The sequence below is a fragment of the Leptonychotes weddellii genome, chromosome 9 (genome assembly GCF_054177405.1).
Source record: "Leptonychotes weddellii isolate Sample4059 chromosome 9, ASM5417740v2, whole genome shotgun sequence".
Classification (NCBI taxonomy): Eukaryota; Metazoa; Chordata; class Mammalia; order Carnivora; family Phocidae; genus Leptonychotes; species Leptonychotes weddellii.
The window spans coordinates 99,101,082-99,120,968 of record NC_138377.1 but is presented as its reverse complement, the minus strand read 5'-3'; the positions used below and the strand labels follow the sequence as shown (position 1 = coordinate 99,120,968).

The 19,887-nt window shown below is 35.6% G+C and overlaps 1 protein-coding gene across 11 annotated transcripts in view; it reads left to right on the top strand.

Annotated features, from left to right (window-relative positions):
• The window catches only part of MYO9A (myosin IXA), a 271,185-nt gene that overhangs the window by 105,290 nt on the left and 146,008 nt on the right, over positions 1–19,887 (top strand). For all 11 annotated transcript variants that reach the window (XM_081831336.1, XM_081831342.1, XM_081831337.1 and 8 more), the window contains 3 exons: positions 2,154–2,275; positions 7,497–7,638; positions 13,557–13,752. In XM_081831336.1, coding sequence (XP_081687462.1) covers positions 2,154–2,275; positions 7,497–7,638; positions 13,557–13,752 — 460 coding nt within the window. The remainder of the gene's footprint in view (positions 1–2,153; positions 2,276–7,496; positions 7,639–13,556; positions 13,753–19,887) is intronic.

Sequence of the window (19,887 nt, the reverse complement as noted above, 5' to 3'; positions counted from 1 at the left end):
AGACTGTTGAATCACAGACCTATACCTCTGAAACAAATAATACATTATATGTTAAAAAAAAGATGGAAGGGAAAAATGAAGGGGGGGAAATTGGAGGGGGAGACGAACCATGAGAGACTATGGACTCTGAGAAACAAACTGAGGGTTCTAGAGGGGAGGGGGTGGGGGAGATGGGTTAGCCTGGTGATGGGTATTAAAGAGGGCATGTATTGAATGGAGCACTGGGTGTTATATGCAAACTATGAATCATGGAACACTACATCAAAAACTAATGATGTAATGTATGGTGATATAACATAATAAAATAAAAAATGCAAAAAAAAAATGAATAAACTTTAGATGCCTCCTACAACCTGGATGTGTTTCTGAAACTAATGTTGAGTGAAAAAAAAAAGCAAAGTGAAAAGAATATATATTGTATGGCTCTGTTTATATTAGACTTATAAACAGATGAGTCTTATCAGTTTTTTTTTTTTTTAAGGTTTTATTTATTTGACAGATAGAGACAGCGAGAGAGGGAACACAGGCAGGCAGAGGGAGAGGGAAAAGCAGGCTCTCCGTTGAGCAGGGAGCCTGATGTGGGGCTCAATCCCAGAACCCTGGGACCATGACCTGAACTGAAGGCAAACGCTTAACGACTGAGTCACCCAGGCGACCCTTATCAGTGTTATTAGAAGTTAGGATAATAGTTAACTTTGGCAAGGGGGTGTGAATTGTCATTGGGAAGAGGAGATGAGGGGAGGATTTTGGACTGCTATATTAACGTTTATAAGAATCCATATGCTTGTTAACCATGCTACAAAAAAGAAACAGGACAAAAAAACTTGCTTACTACTGTGCAGGGTGACCTTTATATAGCAATTACTTTCTTGTGAAATTATGAATTAAAAGGAAAGAACTAAGCATTTACCTTTCCCAGATTTTCGTGTCATCCCTGCAGAGGTGCCCTGCTAATCTTCCAGCTTTAATATATGTGCTGCTGAAGTTAGCACAGACATTTACTTTTCCCAAGTAGAGTAACTACAGTTTATAGTATACCAGTCTTATTTACAGGTTAATAATAACAATAATAATAATACCCAAAGAATGATAAAAATAAAAAAATCCCTAATTTGCAAAACCATTATATTTGTAGAGAAGTGTGTGAATATTATCAGTGCATACTAAAGTCATCAGCCGACTGGGGTATTTACTTGGTGCCTAAATATTCTTGCAGTGTAGAAACTTACCTTCTTTAGATTGTCAGGGGCCTTGTTTTGAAAAACAGTTTAAAAGCATCACAAGGATGAATATAAGATTATTTCCCAGTACAGAGAAGAAATAAGCAACAATAGGGGCCTAATAGTTGAATAGTTGTTCAGTGCCTGAGCTTTGACTTTTTAAAATCTTGGATTTGAAACTTTTTTTTTTTTAACATATTCTAAGGGTTTTTGTTTTTTTTTTTAACCCCTAAGGGTTTTATTTTACCGAATGAAGTATGTATGAATTCCATATGATATCAGTGATCACTGGAGGTGATGGTTTTTACTTTTCCCAGACATTGTTTCATTAAATTCATTATTGATAATCCAACAAATACTCAGTCCTTTTTGTTGGTTTAGGGTCATGTGGGAGAAATTAGGCTTCTTATATTTTATATTTTTCTTTTTTTTTTTTTAAGATTTTATTTATTTATTTGAGAGAGAATGAGATAGAGAGAGCATGAGAGGGGGGAGGGGCAGAGGGAGAAGCAGACTCCCCGCTGAGCAGGGAGCCCGATGCAGGACTCGATCCCAGGACTCCGGGATCATGACCTGAGCCGAAGGCAGTCGCTTAACCAACTGAGCCACCCAGGCGCCCCTATTTTATATTTTTCTTTAGTGCAGTCCTTACATAGTGCGGCTAAAACAAATCCAGCCCTAAATTTTCACCTGAGTGGCATACACATAGCAATTTAACAAAAAAATTTGATTGTATGTACTTTTTAATGAAAATAGACATATACTGTATGAAGGTTTTACATAACCAAAGTTATACATTCTTCCATTGTGTAGATTTAGTGATTTAAAAGGGAAAAGTTTAGTTCTTTTAAGCCTGGCAAAAGCTTTTCAGTCTTTATTATCATATACCTGTTATTTTCTGCAAGATGAATAAATTGTGAATTTATTTCCTAGGAGGAGTATAGAACTGAAGGTATCAGCTGGCACAATATAGATTATATTGATAATACCTGTTGCATAAATCTTATTAGCAAGAAACCAACAGGACTGCTCCATCTTTTGGATGAAGAAAGCAAGTGAGTATGATTCTTTCAGCAAGTACTTTTCAATCAAAAGTATGATTCTTTTCATTTGGGCTTTTCATGTCTTTTTAAGTCTTAAATTTTCTTCTTACATAATCAATAAGGAGCCAAAGTTTCCCTTGTGTGCATTTTATTGTGTATGTTTCTAGGAAAATTGGGTAAACTATAATATTGAATGCATTTTTTCCTTGAGTTTTTCCAGATTTTTCTACAGAGTTACTTTGATGGTAAATTTGTTGGCATATTTTTTTATTGTTGCATATTCCTCTCTTCTTGAATTGAGTTTTATATGAGATGTGTTTGTAGTTTTCATGTTCAGTAGAAAAGAATATCATGATAGATTAGTGATGTCTGCCACAGCTGTGCAGGTGGAAAGTAGCAATATATGCCAAGTATTTGACATCCTTGTGTAGTATACCAAACATAAGCTGAATAAGCTTCAGAAATAAAACTTCATATAGCATCCTCCAGAGTGTTTTTAGTACTCTGTAAAGTATTATTTATAGTTATCCTATAAGATGGCAAATCTAGAACTGGAGAAACTGAAGTGATGGAGAGTATGTGAGTTTTCTGTCACTCTTCACTAAAATATTAAGTAACTAAATTAGGTCACTTGATTTCTAGCTATAACCATTATACCCACTGAAGTAAGATATAAAATATTGGGGATTAACTATCATAGGTGGGATGACCATACATCATCTGGTTTGAATGGGACAATCTAAAGTTTATGCCTGTTGTCCAGTTTAGTTATTAAAGGTGCCTGCTTTAACTCCCAAATATCCTGGTTTGTATGGTAAGTTGTATGTCACCCTATTAATATGCCATAAACATATAGACTATTTCCATTAATCTAAATGAATTAAAATGCAATTAATACAAAAATATTTTATGTACAAAGTTGTGTAAAAGTTTTTTTTGCATTGCTCTATATGCCCTACAACATATATTATCTTTTATAAAATCGTAAGGTTAGTGGTTCTTAACTGCTCACATACCTTACCTCTGGTGTATTTTATTTTGGAAAGCTTCATAGGTGATTTTGATATTCAGTGTTGAGAACTATTATGGTTGATGTCAAAATATTAAGCAATTTTATTTGTTTGAGGTATTTTATGATAACAAAAAGAACACGGTTTAAGCAAGTCTAGAAGAAGATCATATAGATAGTAAGTGATGGACTTGAAGACACTCCAGGCATTTCTGACTAATTAGCTTGTGCATTGAAGTATTGTCCTATAATGTTTCTCCATAATAGGCTATAGAGTCAGAAGTTCAGGGTTGCATTCCATCTCTATTAGCTACCTTTGGCAAATCTCTGAATATTCTTCGTTCTTAGTTTTTTGCATGTAAAAAGGAAATGATGAGAAATGATAGTGCTGTCTGCTATATATCTTAAGGTGGTTGTGAGCAGCAATTGAGATAGCCGAGTATGTAATTAAAACATGAGTAGAGGAAAGGGTTTTTGTTTGGCCTGTCATTCCTTACGTAAAATATTTTTAGTTCACATCTTATTATACAAAGACTATATTTCCCTGGTCACTTGCTACCTCATATAGATATAAATATTGCCCAATAAGAGAATATTAACTCTGCCATTACCCAGAAGTTCCTGGGGGTAAGCCATGTGGCCGGAAATTACACAGAGACAGATTCTGGCTCAGTGTAAGAAAGAACTTTCTTATCATTAGAGCTGATTAGCAGCTGCTTTATAAAGTAATAAAATTTTCCATTATAGTAATTCTTTTGCATCATCTGTCAGGGTATTGTTGTTGGTAGGAGACTAGAGTGAATAACCTCTTTTTTTTTTTTTTTAATTTTATTTATTTGAGAGAGAGAGAGCAAGCATGAGTGGTGGGGAGGGGCAGAGGGAGAGGGAGAAGCAGACTTCCTGCTGAGCAGGGAGCCCCACTTGGGGCTCTATCCCAGGACCCTGGGATCATGACCTGAGCTGAAGGCAGATGCTTAACTGACTGAGACACCCAGGTAACCCTGGACTGAATAACTTCTTAATTGTCCCTTCAATTACGCTTCTATATTCAGTCCTCCATAAAAACTTTTTATAAATTCTATTATTATTTTCTTCACTTTATGTATCAGTCCTGTTGTTTTTACCTCCTCTTGTAAATGGACCACTTTGCTCTGTGCTTTAACATCCCAGAAGATGCAACGGCATGAAATGTTTTCTCTCTGCCAGAGTTGGATTGAAAATAAGTTAGACACATTTAGGAAGGCTGTTTGGGGAACTACTTTGAGTAGTTTTCCTCTAAAAACTGTTTTGTTCTATAGGGAATATATAACATGAAATATATCCTTAGCGGTGTTCCTACCTCATTCAGTGTTGTTTATAGTGGTTTAGATGCATGGGTCAGAAGTCTTGTTTAATCTTTTCTCTGTTATCTCTTGGCTGTTTGACCTCGGGCAAGTTATTTAAGCTTGACTGTAAAGGATGCAGCATGAAATTTAGAAAGAAGGAGTAGAATAAGCAAAGTTAGGTGTGAGCAGGATGTTAGGAGTGTTACCAGTCTTTCCTTTGGTATTCAAAGTATGATCTGTTGACAGCAGGACTGGCAGCCCCTTGACGCTTGTTAGAAATGCAGAATCTTTGACTTCCACCCCAGTCTTCTTTCAACAAATGAAATTAAGATCAGAGCATTCATTTAGGACAGCATTTTGTCATTCTTGCCTGCTCATAAGAATTACCTGGAGTACTTGGAAATAGTACTGGTCATCATGACCCTAGCATCACTTCAGTAAAATCACAGGAATGGGGTCTAGGTATTGGTATTTTTGAGAGTTAAAGAAACACAGAAAGAAGCATGGAAACACTAATCTAAGGCTTCCTGGCAGATAGCCTTTGGGGAACACTAGATGGAAGAGCTTTGAAATGCACAATAATGTCTGATTTGCCTTTGTTCCAAGCTCTTTTACTTGATATTGCAGTGTGTATCCACAAGTGTGGATAGTTTTTCTCATATGGAGAGCTTTTCTTTCCATCTTTCCTTGTTTGGAATAAAAACTGTTCTCATATATGTCTTCCTTTGAAAATTTATTTTCTCCATTTGAAAGTAAGAGAAAAATAAATCACAAGCTTTTTGATTACTCAGAGGATTACTTAGAGACAATGAGATGAGTATCCAAAAGCATCCTGCTGTGAAGTAGTGAGGCATAAGTTTGCAGAGGTTGAGTTTGTGTCTAGGCTTATGACCTTGGATTTGGTCTCTTTGCCTTGCTGATCCATAAATTTTACTGAGTAGGGGAGGCACATGATTAAAGGAATATTACAGGAAAATTTTGATATTTTGATTTGGTGACTTGAAACAACGTAAGATTAGAGTACTGAGACTACTGTAGAGGCTGTCGCTGTACTCTCTGTTTCAAATTGCAAGAGTTATAGTCCATTCTAGAATGGCTTTAGAGTCCTGGAATGGACAGGGAGAGCTGGATGGTGAAGGTGTTTTGAGGAAGGGATAGTATTTGAATGCAAAAGCAGGCCTAGATGAATAGGAAAATGGCAGTGTTGGCAACGTTAGAAAGTAGATAACATTTATGCCTTCCCTATAGGATGCCAGCTAGCGTTAGATGTTTTTACCAGTGTTATTTAATTCTGTTAACATTGCGATACCTCACTGTACTCATTTATGGAAACTAGTTCTTAAAGCTTGCCGTAGGTCACATACAGAACTGGTAATCTAAACTATTACTGTCTGACACCAAAAGCCATTCTCCTTCCTGATTCTAATACATATAACAAAATTACCTATTTCTGTTGTAATTTTGGAATCATTTCTACACATTAGATTTTGTATTCAGCATCTTTGCAACCTCATGTCACATTATTTCTCATTATTTCAATTATGATTAAATGAAACTTTTCTGAAAGATACTTGCTTTCTCCTTTTTCTGTCAGTGATATTTCCTCTATATGAAACTCCTATCCAACCTTTAACATTTAGCTCATAATTGCCTCCTATATCTTCTTTGAATCTTCCCATTATTCCGAACCACTAGTGATTTTTTTCTTTTCTGAACTTTTAAAAAAAAATATTTTATTTATTATTTGAGAGAGATTGAGGGAGAGTGAGAGAGGAGAAGAGGGAGAAGGACAAGCAGACGGTGCTGAGAGCAGAGCTGACATGGAGCTCAATCCCAGGACCCCGAGATCATGACCCAAGCTGAAACCAAGAGTTGGAAATTAATTAATTAATTTTTAAAGATTTTATTTATTTGAGAGAGAGACAGACAGAGATAGTGGCAGAGCATGAGTGGGGAGGAGAGGGAGAAGCAGGCTCCCCGCTGAGCAGGGAGCCTCATGAGGGGCTCGATGCCAGGCCCCTGGGATCATGACCTGAGTGGAAGGCAGCTGCTTAACCAACTGAGCCACCCAGGTGCCCCCTAAACTTTGATATTCCTGTATTTGCTATCATGTAATTATTTCTTAATAAGTAGATATGAAATGTTCATCAATGAGTATAAACCATTGAGACATATTTGAGATAATAATAGATATAGTATAAAATTATGTAGTTACTGGTATAGGTAAGAAAATTGCTACTTAATTTGTATATGAAGAAATAGGAAAACAGAAGATGACTATGGACTTAAGACCTGTCCAAATTGAGAGATCATTTTCTATTTGGAAGTTCTTGGCCCCAACAATGTATCATTTGAGTTTTATTATCCTATGGGTATTACGGAAGTGGCACACAATGCAACCTGAGCTAAATATCTAAAGACCTGAGTTAATTTCTTAGTTCTGCTACTTGCAAAGTGTGAGTTTGGGCAAATCGTGACTTTTGATCTCTTATCTATAAAACACCAGTCCTTCTTTTTTTTTTTTTTTTTTTTATTTATTTGACAGAGAGAGATACAGCGAGAGAGGGAACACAAGCAGGGGGAGTGGAGAGGGAGAAGCAGGCCTCCTGCCGAGCAGGGAGCCCGATGCGGGGCTCGATCCCAGGACCCTGAGATCATGACCTGAGCCGAAGGCAGACGCTTAACGGCTGAGCCACCCAGGCGCCCCAAAACACCAGTCCTTCTTATACTCACTTTTTAGCTTGTTAAGAGAATCAGATTAGATAATATAAGTGAAAACTCATTGTAATTTGCTATAAGTGTATTAGATGGCAATGTAATTATGTATTAAAAAAAAAAGACTGTATTGACAGCTGCATCTTTTTTGTGTGTGTGTGTGTGTTTTTTGTTTTTAATTCAGCTTTCCACAGGCTACAAATCAAACATTGCTAGATAAATTTAAGCATCAACATGAAGAGAATTCTTACATTGAATTTCCAGCCGTGATGGAGCCTGCTTTCATCATAAAGCATTATGCTGGGAAAGTAAAATATGGGGTAAAGGTCAGTAAATTTCCCATTAATATGCCTTCAGGGTAAAAGTGTTTTCTTTACTGTATGTATTATCATCCCTGTCACACTGCCTTCTCTGTAGTTTATGGAGGCTCTTGATCAGTAACAGTTGGAGACATTTTATAAAGATACTACTAACATTCAGATTCTACCTTGCAACATATTACTGTTTTATGTGATATTTTTGTTGGTTTCCTCCTATAGATAAACTCAGTATCAGTCCCTTCCAATACTTTTTTTAAATCTGAAGAATAGATAGCATCAGTATATCTTGAACCTAGTATTTCATTATGTAGTTTGTTGAATTTTTCTCTTCTCTGCACCCATGAAGCTTAACAGAGGCTTCATGTCTTTATGCACCATTAGGTATTTGTGAGCTTGCACTCCAGTGAATAGATTGAAACTTTTCACTCCTGTGGAGGGGAATCTTCATAATTGTGGCCATTTCTTATTTGTAATTAGTGAGCCTGTTACCCTTCAACCACTTGGTGTTAAGTCTGTCATTTAAGATAATTTCCCAGGCAAGGCAGTGATGGTGTGGAGAATAGTGGAGCAATATATTTTCTCTTGGGTCTTGAGGTGAGAGTCACAACTAAAATCACTCATTCATTTGCAAATGATTGACTTATTCACGAAGTACCTGTTAAATACAGACTATGTGTCAGACTCTGTGCTTGGTGTTTGGAATGATTTAGTGATAAACCAGGCAGACATGTTCTTGGCTCAGTATATACAAGCACGTACGCATGTGTGTATAATATGGATAAATGGGATATTGCTATAAATAAATGAATGGGTTCTAGGAAAGAAAGTAGTGAAATAGTGGACTTTGTATTTGGAGATCCATGAATATCTCTCTGAGAACTTAAATTTTGAGAGTTAACCTGAAGCAAGTGTCACCTTGGTGAGGAGTTGGGATGATGAATATTCCAGGCCATGAGATAGGAAAGAATTAGTATGTTAAAATAATTGAAAACAGGTCAGTGTTACTAGATTATGGTAAGCAAGGGAGATAGTGAATGAAACGAATTTAGAGAATGAATAGCAATTTAATTCTTCATGGCTTTTAGACCAAGTTAAATGAGTTTGGTTTTTATTGAAATGATTATGGGGAACCATGAAAAGATTTTAAACAGGTTATGATTTGTGTTTTTAAAAGATTGCTTTGATTACTTTGAGGAGAAGAAACAGCAGAGGATGAAGAGTGGAAGCTGGGAGATCAATTAGGAGCTTTTTTTTAATATTTGAGGTGAAATGTTAAGGTAAACTGAACCATAGGGGTGGCAGTAGAGATGGAGGAAATGTAGATGATTATGAGATATATTTTGGAGGTATAATTGGTAGAACCTGATTGATGGATCCTAGCTAAGTAAGTGACTTCTGGCTCTAGCTGATGGGTGAATTTGAGGTGTTATTTCAAGATGGAAAAGACAGAAAGGAACAGATTTTAGAACAAACATTAAGAATAATAGAGTGGAATCATGGTACTCAGGGGCTGGGGGCTGGGGGAATTGAGATATTGGGCAAAAGATACCAACTTGCAGTTAGAAGATGAATAAGTTCTGGAGATCTAATGCACAGCATTACGATTATAATTAACATTGTGATAATAGCATTGTCTTCAAAGTTCTTAAGAGACCAGATTTTATTTTTTATTTTTTTAAAGATTTTATTTATATGACAGCGACACAGCGAGAGAGGGAACACAAGCAAGAGGAGTGGGAGAGGGAGAAGCAGGCTTCCCGTGGAGCAGGGAGCCCAATGTGGGGCTCGATCCCAGGCCCCTGGGATCATGACCTGAGTCAAAGGCAGACGCTTAATGACTGAGCCACCCAGGCGCCCCAAGAGACCAGATTTTAGATGTTCTTACCACAGAAAAGAAATTATAGTTCTATGACCTGATGGAGGTATTAGCTAATGCTATAGTAGTAGTCATATTGCAGTATATAAATGTATCAAATCAACACATTGTATACCTTATACATTATATGTTAGTTGTATCTCAATTTAAAAAAAGGATTTTGAAATGCAGTTTAAAACAAAAACAAGAAAACGAGCTGTAAAATCGTACAGTTAGGTGCATAAATCTAAAGTGTACAGATTTCTGTCATGCCCCTTCCCTGCTCATTCTCCCCCACTTAGTAATAACCACTATCCTCATTTTTTGTCCATAGATTTACTTGTTATTACAATATTTCAGGTAAATGGAATCATACAATGTATACACTTGTGCCTGTGATTAATCATCCTTAGATAGGTTGAAAGTAAATTAATGGAAAAAATCTATATATAGAAAAAATGTATATAGAAAGTAAAAAGATGGAAAAATGTATACCCCCCAAACCCTAACTAAAAGAAATTATTATCAGACAGGTAGACTTTAAGGCAAGAAGTATTACTAAAGATAAAGAGGCACATTTCATACCAATAAAAGGGGCCAGTTTGATAGGAAGACACAATCATCAAAAGTTGTATGTACTTAATGATTTGATTCAATATATAAAGCCCAAAGGGAGGACAAAAATGAACTAGAAAAATCCATCTAGTTGTAGCTTTTAATACATATCTCTTAGTAACCAACAGAATAAGACACAAAATCAGTAAAAACTAAAAAATTGAATAGGATTATTAAAAACTGACCTACTTGGCATATCATAAGGATAGCTAGACAGTCTTTAAGTGTTTAAACACAATTCTTCTATGTAACCCATGAGTCAAAAAAGAAATCACAATTACAATGCTAATTTTACTATTTATTTTTTTATATTTAAAGATTTTATTTATTTATTTGAGAGAGAGAGACAGAGATAACGAAAGTGAGCACCAGCAGGGAGGAGAGGGAGAAGCAGACTCCCCACTGGGCAGGGAGCCTAACGAGGGGCTTGATCCCAGGACGCTGGGATCATGACCTGAGCCGAAGGCAGACGCTTAACCGACTGAGTCACCTAGGTGCCCCTACAATGCTAATTTTAAACTGAGCATTAATGAAAATACAACATATTAAAATTTGCAGAATCTGTAGCAGTTGGTAGGATGCATTTAAAGCAATAATTTATAATTTTAAATGCATATATTAGGAAAAATCGTTGAAAGTAATTATCTAAGCTTCCATTTCAAGAAACTGAAACAAGAACAGCAGATTAACCCCCCCACCCAAATTAGAGGGAAATAATAAAGGAAGACTAGAAATTAATGCAGTAGAAAGCAGACATGCAATAGAGAAATTAACAAAGTCAAAAATTGGTTCCTTGAAAAGATAACAAGATAATAAAAGGTAATAGAAAATAATCTATAATAGAAAAAAAGATTTTAAAAATACAGATATCAGAAAAGAAAACTACATACTCAGCAGATATTAAAAAGGGTCTGAACATATTTGCCAATAAATTTGACAACATAGATAAAATGGAGAATTCCATGAAAAACACATCAAAACTGACACCAGAAATATAGGAAAACCTGAGACTCCTATTTCTGTTAAATAATTTGAATCAGCAGTTTAAATTTCCCCTCAGAGGAAATTCCACACCTATATGGTTTCACTGGCAAATGCTTCCAAACATTTAAGTAATACTAGTCTTACACATTCTCTTTCAAGTTTGAGATACCTTTAAGATGTATAAATGGATCTCAGACATAACAAGAAAGGTCTGAGCTGGAAATATAGATTGGGCCTCATCATATAGATAGTGTTTAAAGCCATTACTATGGTAGCGATCACCTGATGTTAGATGATTGAGTGAAAATTGTAAGAGTACGTAAGAGCAAACCCTAAGAATTTCAAATATGGAACCAGCAATAGGATAAGTAGTAAATCACAAAATGTATTGTTAATAGAAACTAAGAGAAAATTTTCAATAAGAATGATAGGATTAGTTTATGAAATGTACTTAGAAATACGGAACTATGAAGACAGATGAGATCATTACATTTGGAAAATAAAGGTTTCCATCAACATTTGACACTCATCATGGGAAAGAATTCTAGAATTTTACTTTGTACAGTATAGTTGTTAATAGGATGCGCTGGTCTTCAGTGTAGAACAGACACGTTTCAGTTCCTGTAGTACTTATTATGTTTGCCCTTTGTCAAGCTTCTTTATCTTTCTGTTTACTTATCTAAAGTATGGTTTGTAATTACTCTGCTTTATTAAGTAATTGTTAGAATTGAATAAGTTATGTATAGTGCTTAACTTCGTGCCTGACATCTTGTTTGCCCTTGGTAGGTATTAGCTGCTGATGGTGGTGGTGGTGATTTGGATTTGAAAATTTTTAATCAGTTTTATTAACTTTTATAATACATACTTTTGCTCAAAGGATGTTTAGGGACAAGCCAAGGACCAAGATTTCTGGCTTGTTTCTCCTTTTCCCCTGTTCTTAGGAGAACAAAGAGTAGGAAAGGAAACCCCTAAAGGACTCCAAACTGCCTTCTGGAAAACATCATACTAGGCATGCTCCTCATAGAATTCTGAGTTAGAGCTGTTCTGTGAAGTTGCACCAACTCTGAGTGATTTACTTACCAAGTTTTAATCCTTTTATCTGGGTTTGGTTACAGCCTAATGCCAAGACTATACATACCAGTCTGGAACCTTCTTCCATGTAAACTTTTTGTTCTCCTTCTCGTTCTGTGGGATATTTTAACCCATTTTCTTCAGTTATATGCCCTCCATCCCCCATTGGCAGGTGGTTTGTACTGCCTATTTATAGTCCTTAGGTAATACATATATTTTCTGAAGTCTCTGTAGGACTCATAGGCATATATATTCATCTGCCTACTTGATGTCTATATGCAGATATAGTATAGTGGTAATGAGTGGCTGTCTTTGAACCCCTGTTCTACTTACTGTGTGATAGGGGCCAAGATAGTTAATCTCTCTGTGACTGAGTTTCTTCAAGTGTAAAATAGGAATAATGATAATATTATCTGTCTCAAGCAATTATTAGGTGGTTGAAATGAGTTTAAATGAGGTAACACATGTAAAATGCTTAGAAGAGTGCCACACGCATATTAACCTTTCAATAAATGTTGCTTGCTACTGTCGATATCCTCACCATCTCAGACTTCACTTGCACAAAACTGATCTCTTGATCTCATTTCCTATCCGTAAACCTTCTCTTTTCTCTAGACTTCTCTATATCAATATGGCACCTCTACCTAGTTCCTTAAACCCAAAATATAGGTGTTAACCTTATTCCCTCATTTTCTCACCATGCTCTAATACACCAGCAAATTCTTTGCCTTACTTCCAAAACGTATCCCAAATACAATAATTATTTTCCCTTTATGCTGTTACCACCAATGTAATCTAGGTCACCTTCACCTTTTATTTGGAATATTGCAATAGTTAGTCTCCCTTTTTCCATTCTTTCAATAAATTCATTCCCTCTGTGGCATCCATGGTATTTATAAAACATCATTTAGCTTCCATTGGCTTTCCTTTGTACTTGAATAAAATCTACAAACTCCTAACTCAGGCTTGCATAGCCTATTTATTTGCCAAATCTTCTACCACTCTCACCCTTGCCCAGAATGTTCCAGCCCCTGGTCTTACTGCTTGTCTCCTAACTTGTCCTACCACCTATAGGTAGTAGGTGTTGTGTTCTCTTTGTTTGGAACGCTGTTCCTTGTCTTCTCATGTCTGGTCATTTTATGTGATACCCCTTCAGAGAGGCTCTCTGTTTAACAAGTTGCAATAAAATTGTGGAATATTCACTGCCATTTAAATGTATTACAGAATTCAATAGTTTTAGGGTTGGCTGGGACTTTATAAAAGGTATCTGGTCCAGTTAGCTACCTAGAACAGAAATCACTTCTATAGTCCTTGTTAAGCCACTTTTCAAACATGTCACCCATTATCTTCTTGGTTCAATAATTTTTTCAAAAATAACACTGGTACTTTTTTCATGTAGGATTTCCGGGAAAAAAATACAGATCACATGCGCCCTGACATTGTAGCTCTTCTAAGAAGTAGCAAGAATGCATTTATCTCTGGGATGATTGGAATTGATCCCGTAGCTGTTTTCCGATGGGCAGTTCTCAGAGCTTTTTTCAGAGCCATGGTTGCTTTCAGGGAAGCTGGGAAAAGACACATTCAGAGAAAAACTGGTAAGCAGTAGATATTAGTATTCTACCATACTTCATCTTTTAGTTTTTTACCTCTCTTAAGGAGTAGAGACATAATTTTGTTCTCTTCTGTTTTCTTACCATATCCTAACATCATTTTCAGATCTGATTAGTTCCAGTGTACTTTATATGATTGAGTTAAATGAATATATGGTGTTTGTGTATATATATGTGTTGGTACATTTTTATTAATAAATAATGAGAGGAGTAATGTATGTAAAGCACCTGATATTTAATAGACAGTAAGACATTGGTAAAATTTTTAAACAAAATGATACTTTACCATTTACTTATAGAATTAAACATTGATACCTTTCTTTATTTTCTTCTTATGCAATAGTTTTTATGCAGATGAAACATAATTAATGTGGAAGCATAAATCAGGAGATAGAAAAATTGGGATGGGAGGTATGGCAGTCTAGTGGAGATAACCTGACTTCAGTAATCAGTCAAGTGTCATTTCTTCTCTTGACTGATTTTGTGACTATTAGCAGTTTTTCTTCAAAATTCAAAATTGTGGGGTAAAGCCAGGTAATAATACATGTATCTGTTTGTGAATGTTAATTTTTTCTTCCTACCCTTAATTCAGTTCATTGGATTTTACTTTGAAATTTAGAAACAAATGGAGCAGAATACTTTTTTTGTGTCTCTTCCCCTTAAATCATGAAATACCGTAGTTCACAATCTGTGGGAAGGCATCTTATCTTCATAAGCACTTGTTACCTGATGGAAACCGCATTGTTGCTTCCTGTAGCTCTGGCCTTAGATAGACCATTGCTGCATAGTGAGGATTTACTAATATATATGTAGCCATTTAAAATAAAGTGTTCTGCCTAGAGAAGCTTCAGTAGAAGTACGCTAGGACACATCTGTACTTTCAGGACTCCCAGATTTACTTATATGGCGTTTCGGCATGTGCACTAGCAGTAAAACTTTTAAGTTCAGCTTTTACATATTTCAAATGAATACATGTATTTGGGAGATTGTATTTCTAAAATGAGAGGGAAAAGCTAATTGAACTTAGCTTCTGTTTTTCAGATTATAATATGTACAAACTGGCCTTTGTAGATAGGGAGAAATACAGTTTTTTGGAAAATAAAAGGAATATCTTAAACCTGCTTTACCTTTTACAAAATTATTTCTAAGAGGCTCTCTGTAAAAAGCTTTAAGGAAAAGTTTTTTCTTTTAATTTAAGATACATTATTACTTATTACAATGGATTTACCAATTTTGAAAATTTTAAAAATTGATAAGTATCCTGCTAAGATGTAACTGACTCTGAGAAGAAACTTTTCTTGTATTTACTATTGAAAATACTGCTTTCTGTAAAGATCATTCACATTGTTTTTGTGTTCCTTTGGCATTTAAAATATTATTTGTGAAAGCTGTTTGTGTGTTTATTATCATCAATTGGTACAAAGATACACAATATTATTAATGATCAACAAAATGGTACTGTATCATTTCTACTTTGATCATTTCTAGATTCTTCTTGTTTTGTAATCTAATTTTTTCTTTCTGGCCAGCACAGAGCATCCATATAATAAACTTTTTGAATACTCTTATTTTGGGATATAACATGCATACAGAAAAGTGTGCCCCCCAAAATGTATAGCTCAGTTAATTATCACAAAGTGAAAACACCATGAAACTACCACCTAGATTAAGAAGTAGAATATTACCAACAACCCAGAAGTCTCAGTGGATAAACTTTTTAAATTTCACTTTTTATCAAGAAAAAGAAAAACTGTAGTTGATTTGTATTTTGAGGCACTGAGCAGATTCGTTACAGGAAATAATTGTATGGGAGTATATTACTGTCAGTGCCAGTATTTAGCATTTTTGCTCTTTCTGTATGGATTTAGGATAAAGGGGGCCATAAAATTAGAACATTGTAGCATTGTAAAATAAAAACTAACAGAGTAACTGAAAATGGATAAATAGTAGATTCAGAACTTTTAAAATGACCATAAATAGTATGAAGACAAAATGAAAATGAACTATAGGAATTAGAGATTATTTAAGTAGAAGTGGGATATATGGAAGGCAGAAGGTAATCAAGTTCAGATTTTGAATGAGAATAAGAGTTCAAAGATAATACTTTAGGGAAGAAAGAAGGTGTAGACTACAGATGTACAATATATCTTCACTTCCTTTGAGAGTATCTTTATAAAAAAATTTTAGTGTCTCTTAGCTAAATTGCTAATAAATACCCTCACAGTAAACTAAAAAATACTGGATTTTCTTATGGACTTCCCTGACATTCTTTTTCTTCATCAAGCCATCCAAGCACAAATAATATCAAATTAAAATCTATTTGACTGTTTTTTTATAGACTTCAAGATTGAGGGACACAATGCCATTTAAGGCTTTTAAATAAAAATTCAATTTATTTAAGAATAAATTTGCTTTTTTTTTTTTTTAAAGATTTTATTTATTTGACAGAGAGAGACACAGAGAGAGAGGGAACACAAGCATGGGGAGTGGGAGAGGGAGAGGGAGAAGCAGGCTCCTGGCAGAGCAGAGAGGCCGATGCGGGGCTCGATCCCAGGACCCTGGGATCATGACCTGAGCCGAAGGCAGACGCTTAACGACTGAGCCACCCAGGCACCCCAAGAATAAATTTGTTATAATTGCGTATTATGGTGATCAGGAAACCATGCAGTGTTCTTAGTGGAATTATATAAGTAGGCAGTGTGAGTGAAGCTACATATTGGCCTGGCTGGGATGTAGAACGAGAAATAGTAATGATTTGTCTGGTCAGCAAACAGACTTTACAGAATTAGTTCAGGAAAGTCCTGAACAGTAGCAACAATTATGTGAAACAGCAAATCCTGGGAAGAAGGGAGAATCTGATTTCGAGAGTTGCCATGTTAAATTATTTAAAATATCTGGTGTTCTACACAAAATTATGAAACATGCAAAAAAAAATATGACCTGTATATGTGAAAAAAGGAATCAGTAGTAAGTATTGCTGAGGAGAGCCAGACCTTGAATTTATTAAAGTCCTTAAGCTATTTTAAATATGTCCAAAGACAACCATATCTGAAGAACTAAAGGAAAGTATGAGAATAATGTCTCACCAAATACAGAATATTAATTTATATATGCATGAGAAATTCACTAGAAGAGTTCAGCAACAGATTTGAATAGGCAGAGGCCAGAATCAGTGAACTTGACTACAGATCAGTTGAGATTATCCATTCTAAGGAACAGAAAGAAAAAATAATGAATAAGAATGAACAGAGCATTTAGACCTGTGGGACACAATAAAGTACCCCAATTTCTGGCAGTTTAGAAGGACAGAGAAAGGGGTAGTAAGAATATTTCAAGAAATAATGGCCAAAAACTCTTTGATGAGAAGACTGTATACCCAAGAAGTTCAACAACGTACAAGGGATCCAAACTTAGATACATCATAATTAAATTGTCCTGAGATAGAAAATATTGAAAGCATCAGGAGAGAGGTGAGTCATGTACAAAGTGTCCTCAGCAAGATTGACAGTTGATTCATCATCAGGAACCATTGAGGCTGAAGGGCACTACTTGACATATTCAAAGCGCTGAAAGAAAAAAGAAAGTCAATCATGAATTCTGTATTCACAAATCAAAACATCAATGAGATACCACCTCACACCAGTCATAATGGCTGAAATTAACAAGTCAGGAAATGACAGATGTTGGCAAGGATATGGAGAAAGGGGAACCCTCTTACACTATTGGTGGGAGTGCAAGCTGGTGCACCCACTCTGGAAAACAATATGGAGGTTTCTCAAATAGTTGAAAACAGAGTTATCCTACGACCCAGCAATTGCACTATGAGGTATTTAGCCCAAAGATACAAATGTAGTGATCTGAAGGGGCACCTGCACTCCAGTGTTTATAGCAGCAATGTCCACAATAACCAAATTATGGAAAGAGCCCAGATGTCCATTGACAGATGAATGGATAAAGATGTGGTATATATACACAATGGAATACTACTCAACCATCAGAAAAATTGAAATCTTGCCATTTGCAACGATGTGGATGAACTAAAGGGTATTAGTCTAAGCGAAATAAGTCAGTCAGAGAAAGACAATTATCATTTGATCTCATATGTGGAATTTAAGAAACAAAACAGAGGATCATAGGGGAAGGGAGGGAAAAATAAAACAAGACAAAATCAGAGAGGGAGACAAACCAGAAGAGATCATAGGAAACAAACTGAGGTTGCTAGAGGGGAGGTGGGTGGGGTGATTGGGTAACTGGGTGATGGACATTAAGGAAGGCACGTGATGTAATGAGAACTGGGTATTATATAAGACTGATGAATCACTGAACTCTACTTCTGAAGCTAATACTATATGTTAATTAATTGAATTTAAATTAAAATAAATAAATAATTCTGTATTCAGCAAAACTGCTCTCCAGAGTGATGGTGAAATTAAGACGTTTGTGGATAAACAAATCCTGAGCTAGTATTACTATCAGATCTGCCCCAGAAGAAATACTTCAGTGAGTTCTTCTGGCTGAAAGGAAAGGAAGCTAGATAGTAACTTGAAAGCACATGAAATAATAAAGAGCGCCATTAAAGGCAACTATAGAATTAAGTAAAAAGTATAGTATGAATATATTTTTTTTACATTTGTAACTTTTTTTCTCCAGTCTGATTTAAAAGACAACCATACAAAGCAATAATTATAAATCTCCGTTGATGGGCATGACATTTTAAGGGTGTAATTTGTATGACAGTAACAGCATAAAGGAAGAGGAAGAGAATGGAGCTATATAAGAGAAACATTTTTATATACTGTTGGAATTAAGTAATTTTAAATCCAGACTTGATTGTAATAAGATGCAAATTATAATTCCCTTGGCATTTGTTAAGGAAATAACTAAAAATATGGTAACGTAAATGACAAAAAAGTAAGATATACTGGAAAACATCTGTTTAATACAAGAGAAGAAAGTAATGAAAGAGGAACAAAAATAATATGTAATAAGACATATATGGAAACTCAACAACACAGTTTTTTAAAAAAGATTTTATTAATTTGACACAGAGATAGAGCACAAGTAAGGGGAGTGGGGAGGGGTCAGGGAGCCTGACGTAGGGCTCTATCCCTGGACCCTGGGATCATAACCTGAGCTGAAAGCAGATGCTTTAACCGACTGAGCAACAGGTACCCCAACAGCACACTTCTTTTTTTTTTTTTAAAGATTTCATTTATTTGACAGAGAGAGACCGCGAGAGGGAACACAAGCAGGGGGAGTTGGAGAGGGAGAAGCAGGCTTCCTGCAGAGCAGGGAGCCCGATGCAGGGCTCCATCCCAGGACCCTGAGATCATGACCTGAGCTGAAGGCAGTCGCTTACCGACTGAGCCACCCAGGCGCCCCTCAACAGCACACTTCTTAATTACCAGTGGATCAAAGAAGAAATCACAAGGGATATTAGAAAACAGTTTTGAGATGAATGGAAGAAAATATACTGACCAAAACTTGGGCGCCTGGGTGGCTCAGATGGTTAAGCGTCTGCCTTCGGCTCAGGTCATGATCTCAGGGTCCTGGGATTGAGTCCCGCATCAGGCTCCCTGCTCCTTGGGAACCTGTTTCTCCCTCTGCTTCTCTCTCTCTCTGTCTCTCATGAATAAATAAATAAAATCTTAAAAAAAAAAAGAAAATATACTGACCAAAACTTAATGGGATGCAGCTGAAACAATGCTTAGAGGGAAATTTATAGCTTCAAATAGCTCTATTAAAAAAGAAGAAAGATCTCAAATCAATAACCTAATGCATTACCCTAAGACTTTAAGAAAAAAAAAAAAAAAAAAAAAAGAGCAAAATAAACCCAAAGCAAGGAATAGGAAGGATATAGTAAAGAGTGGATCTGAAATAGAGAATAGAAGTCAATAAAGAAAACAAATAAAACCAAAGGTAGGTTCTTTGAAAAGATAAATGAAATTGATAAACCTTGATGTAGACTGATCAAGAAAAGGAGAAGACTCAAATTACTAGTTTTTGGAATGAATGGGGGATGTTGCTACTGATCTGATTGAAATAAAAAGGATTATAATACTTTTATGGCAACAAATTAGAAGCTAGTTGAAATGGACAAATTCCTAGAAAGATGCAAAC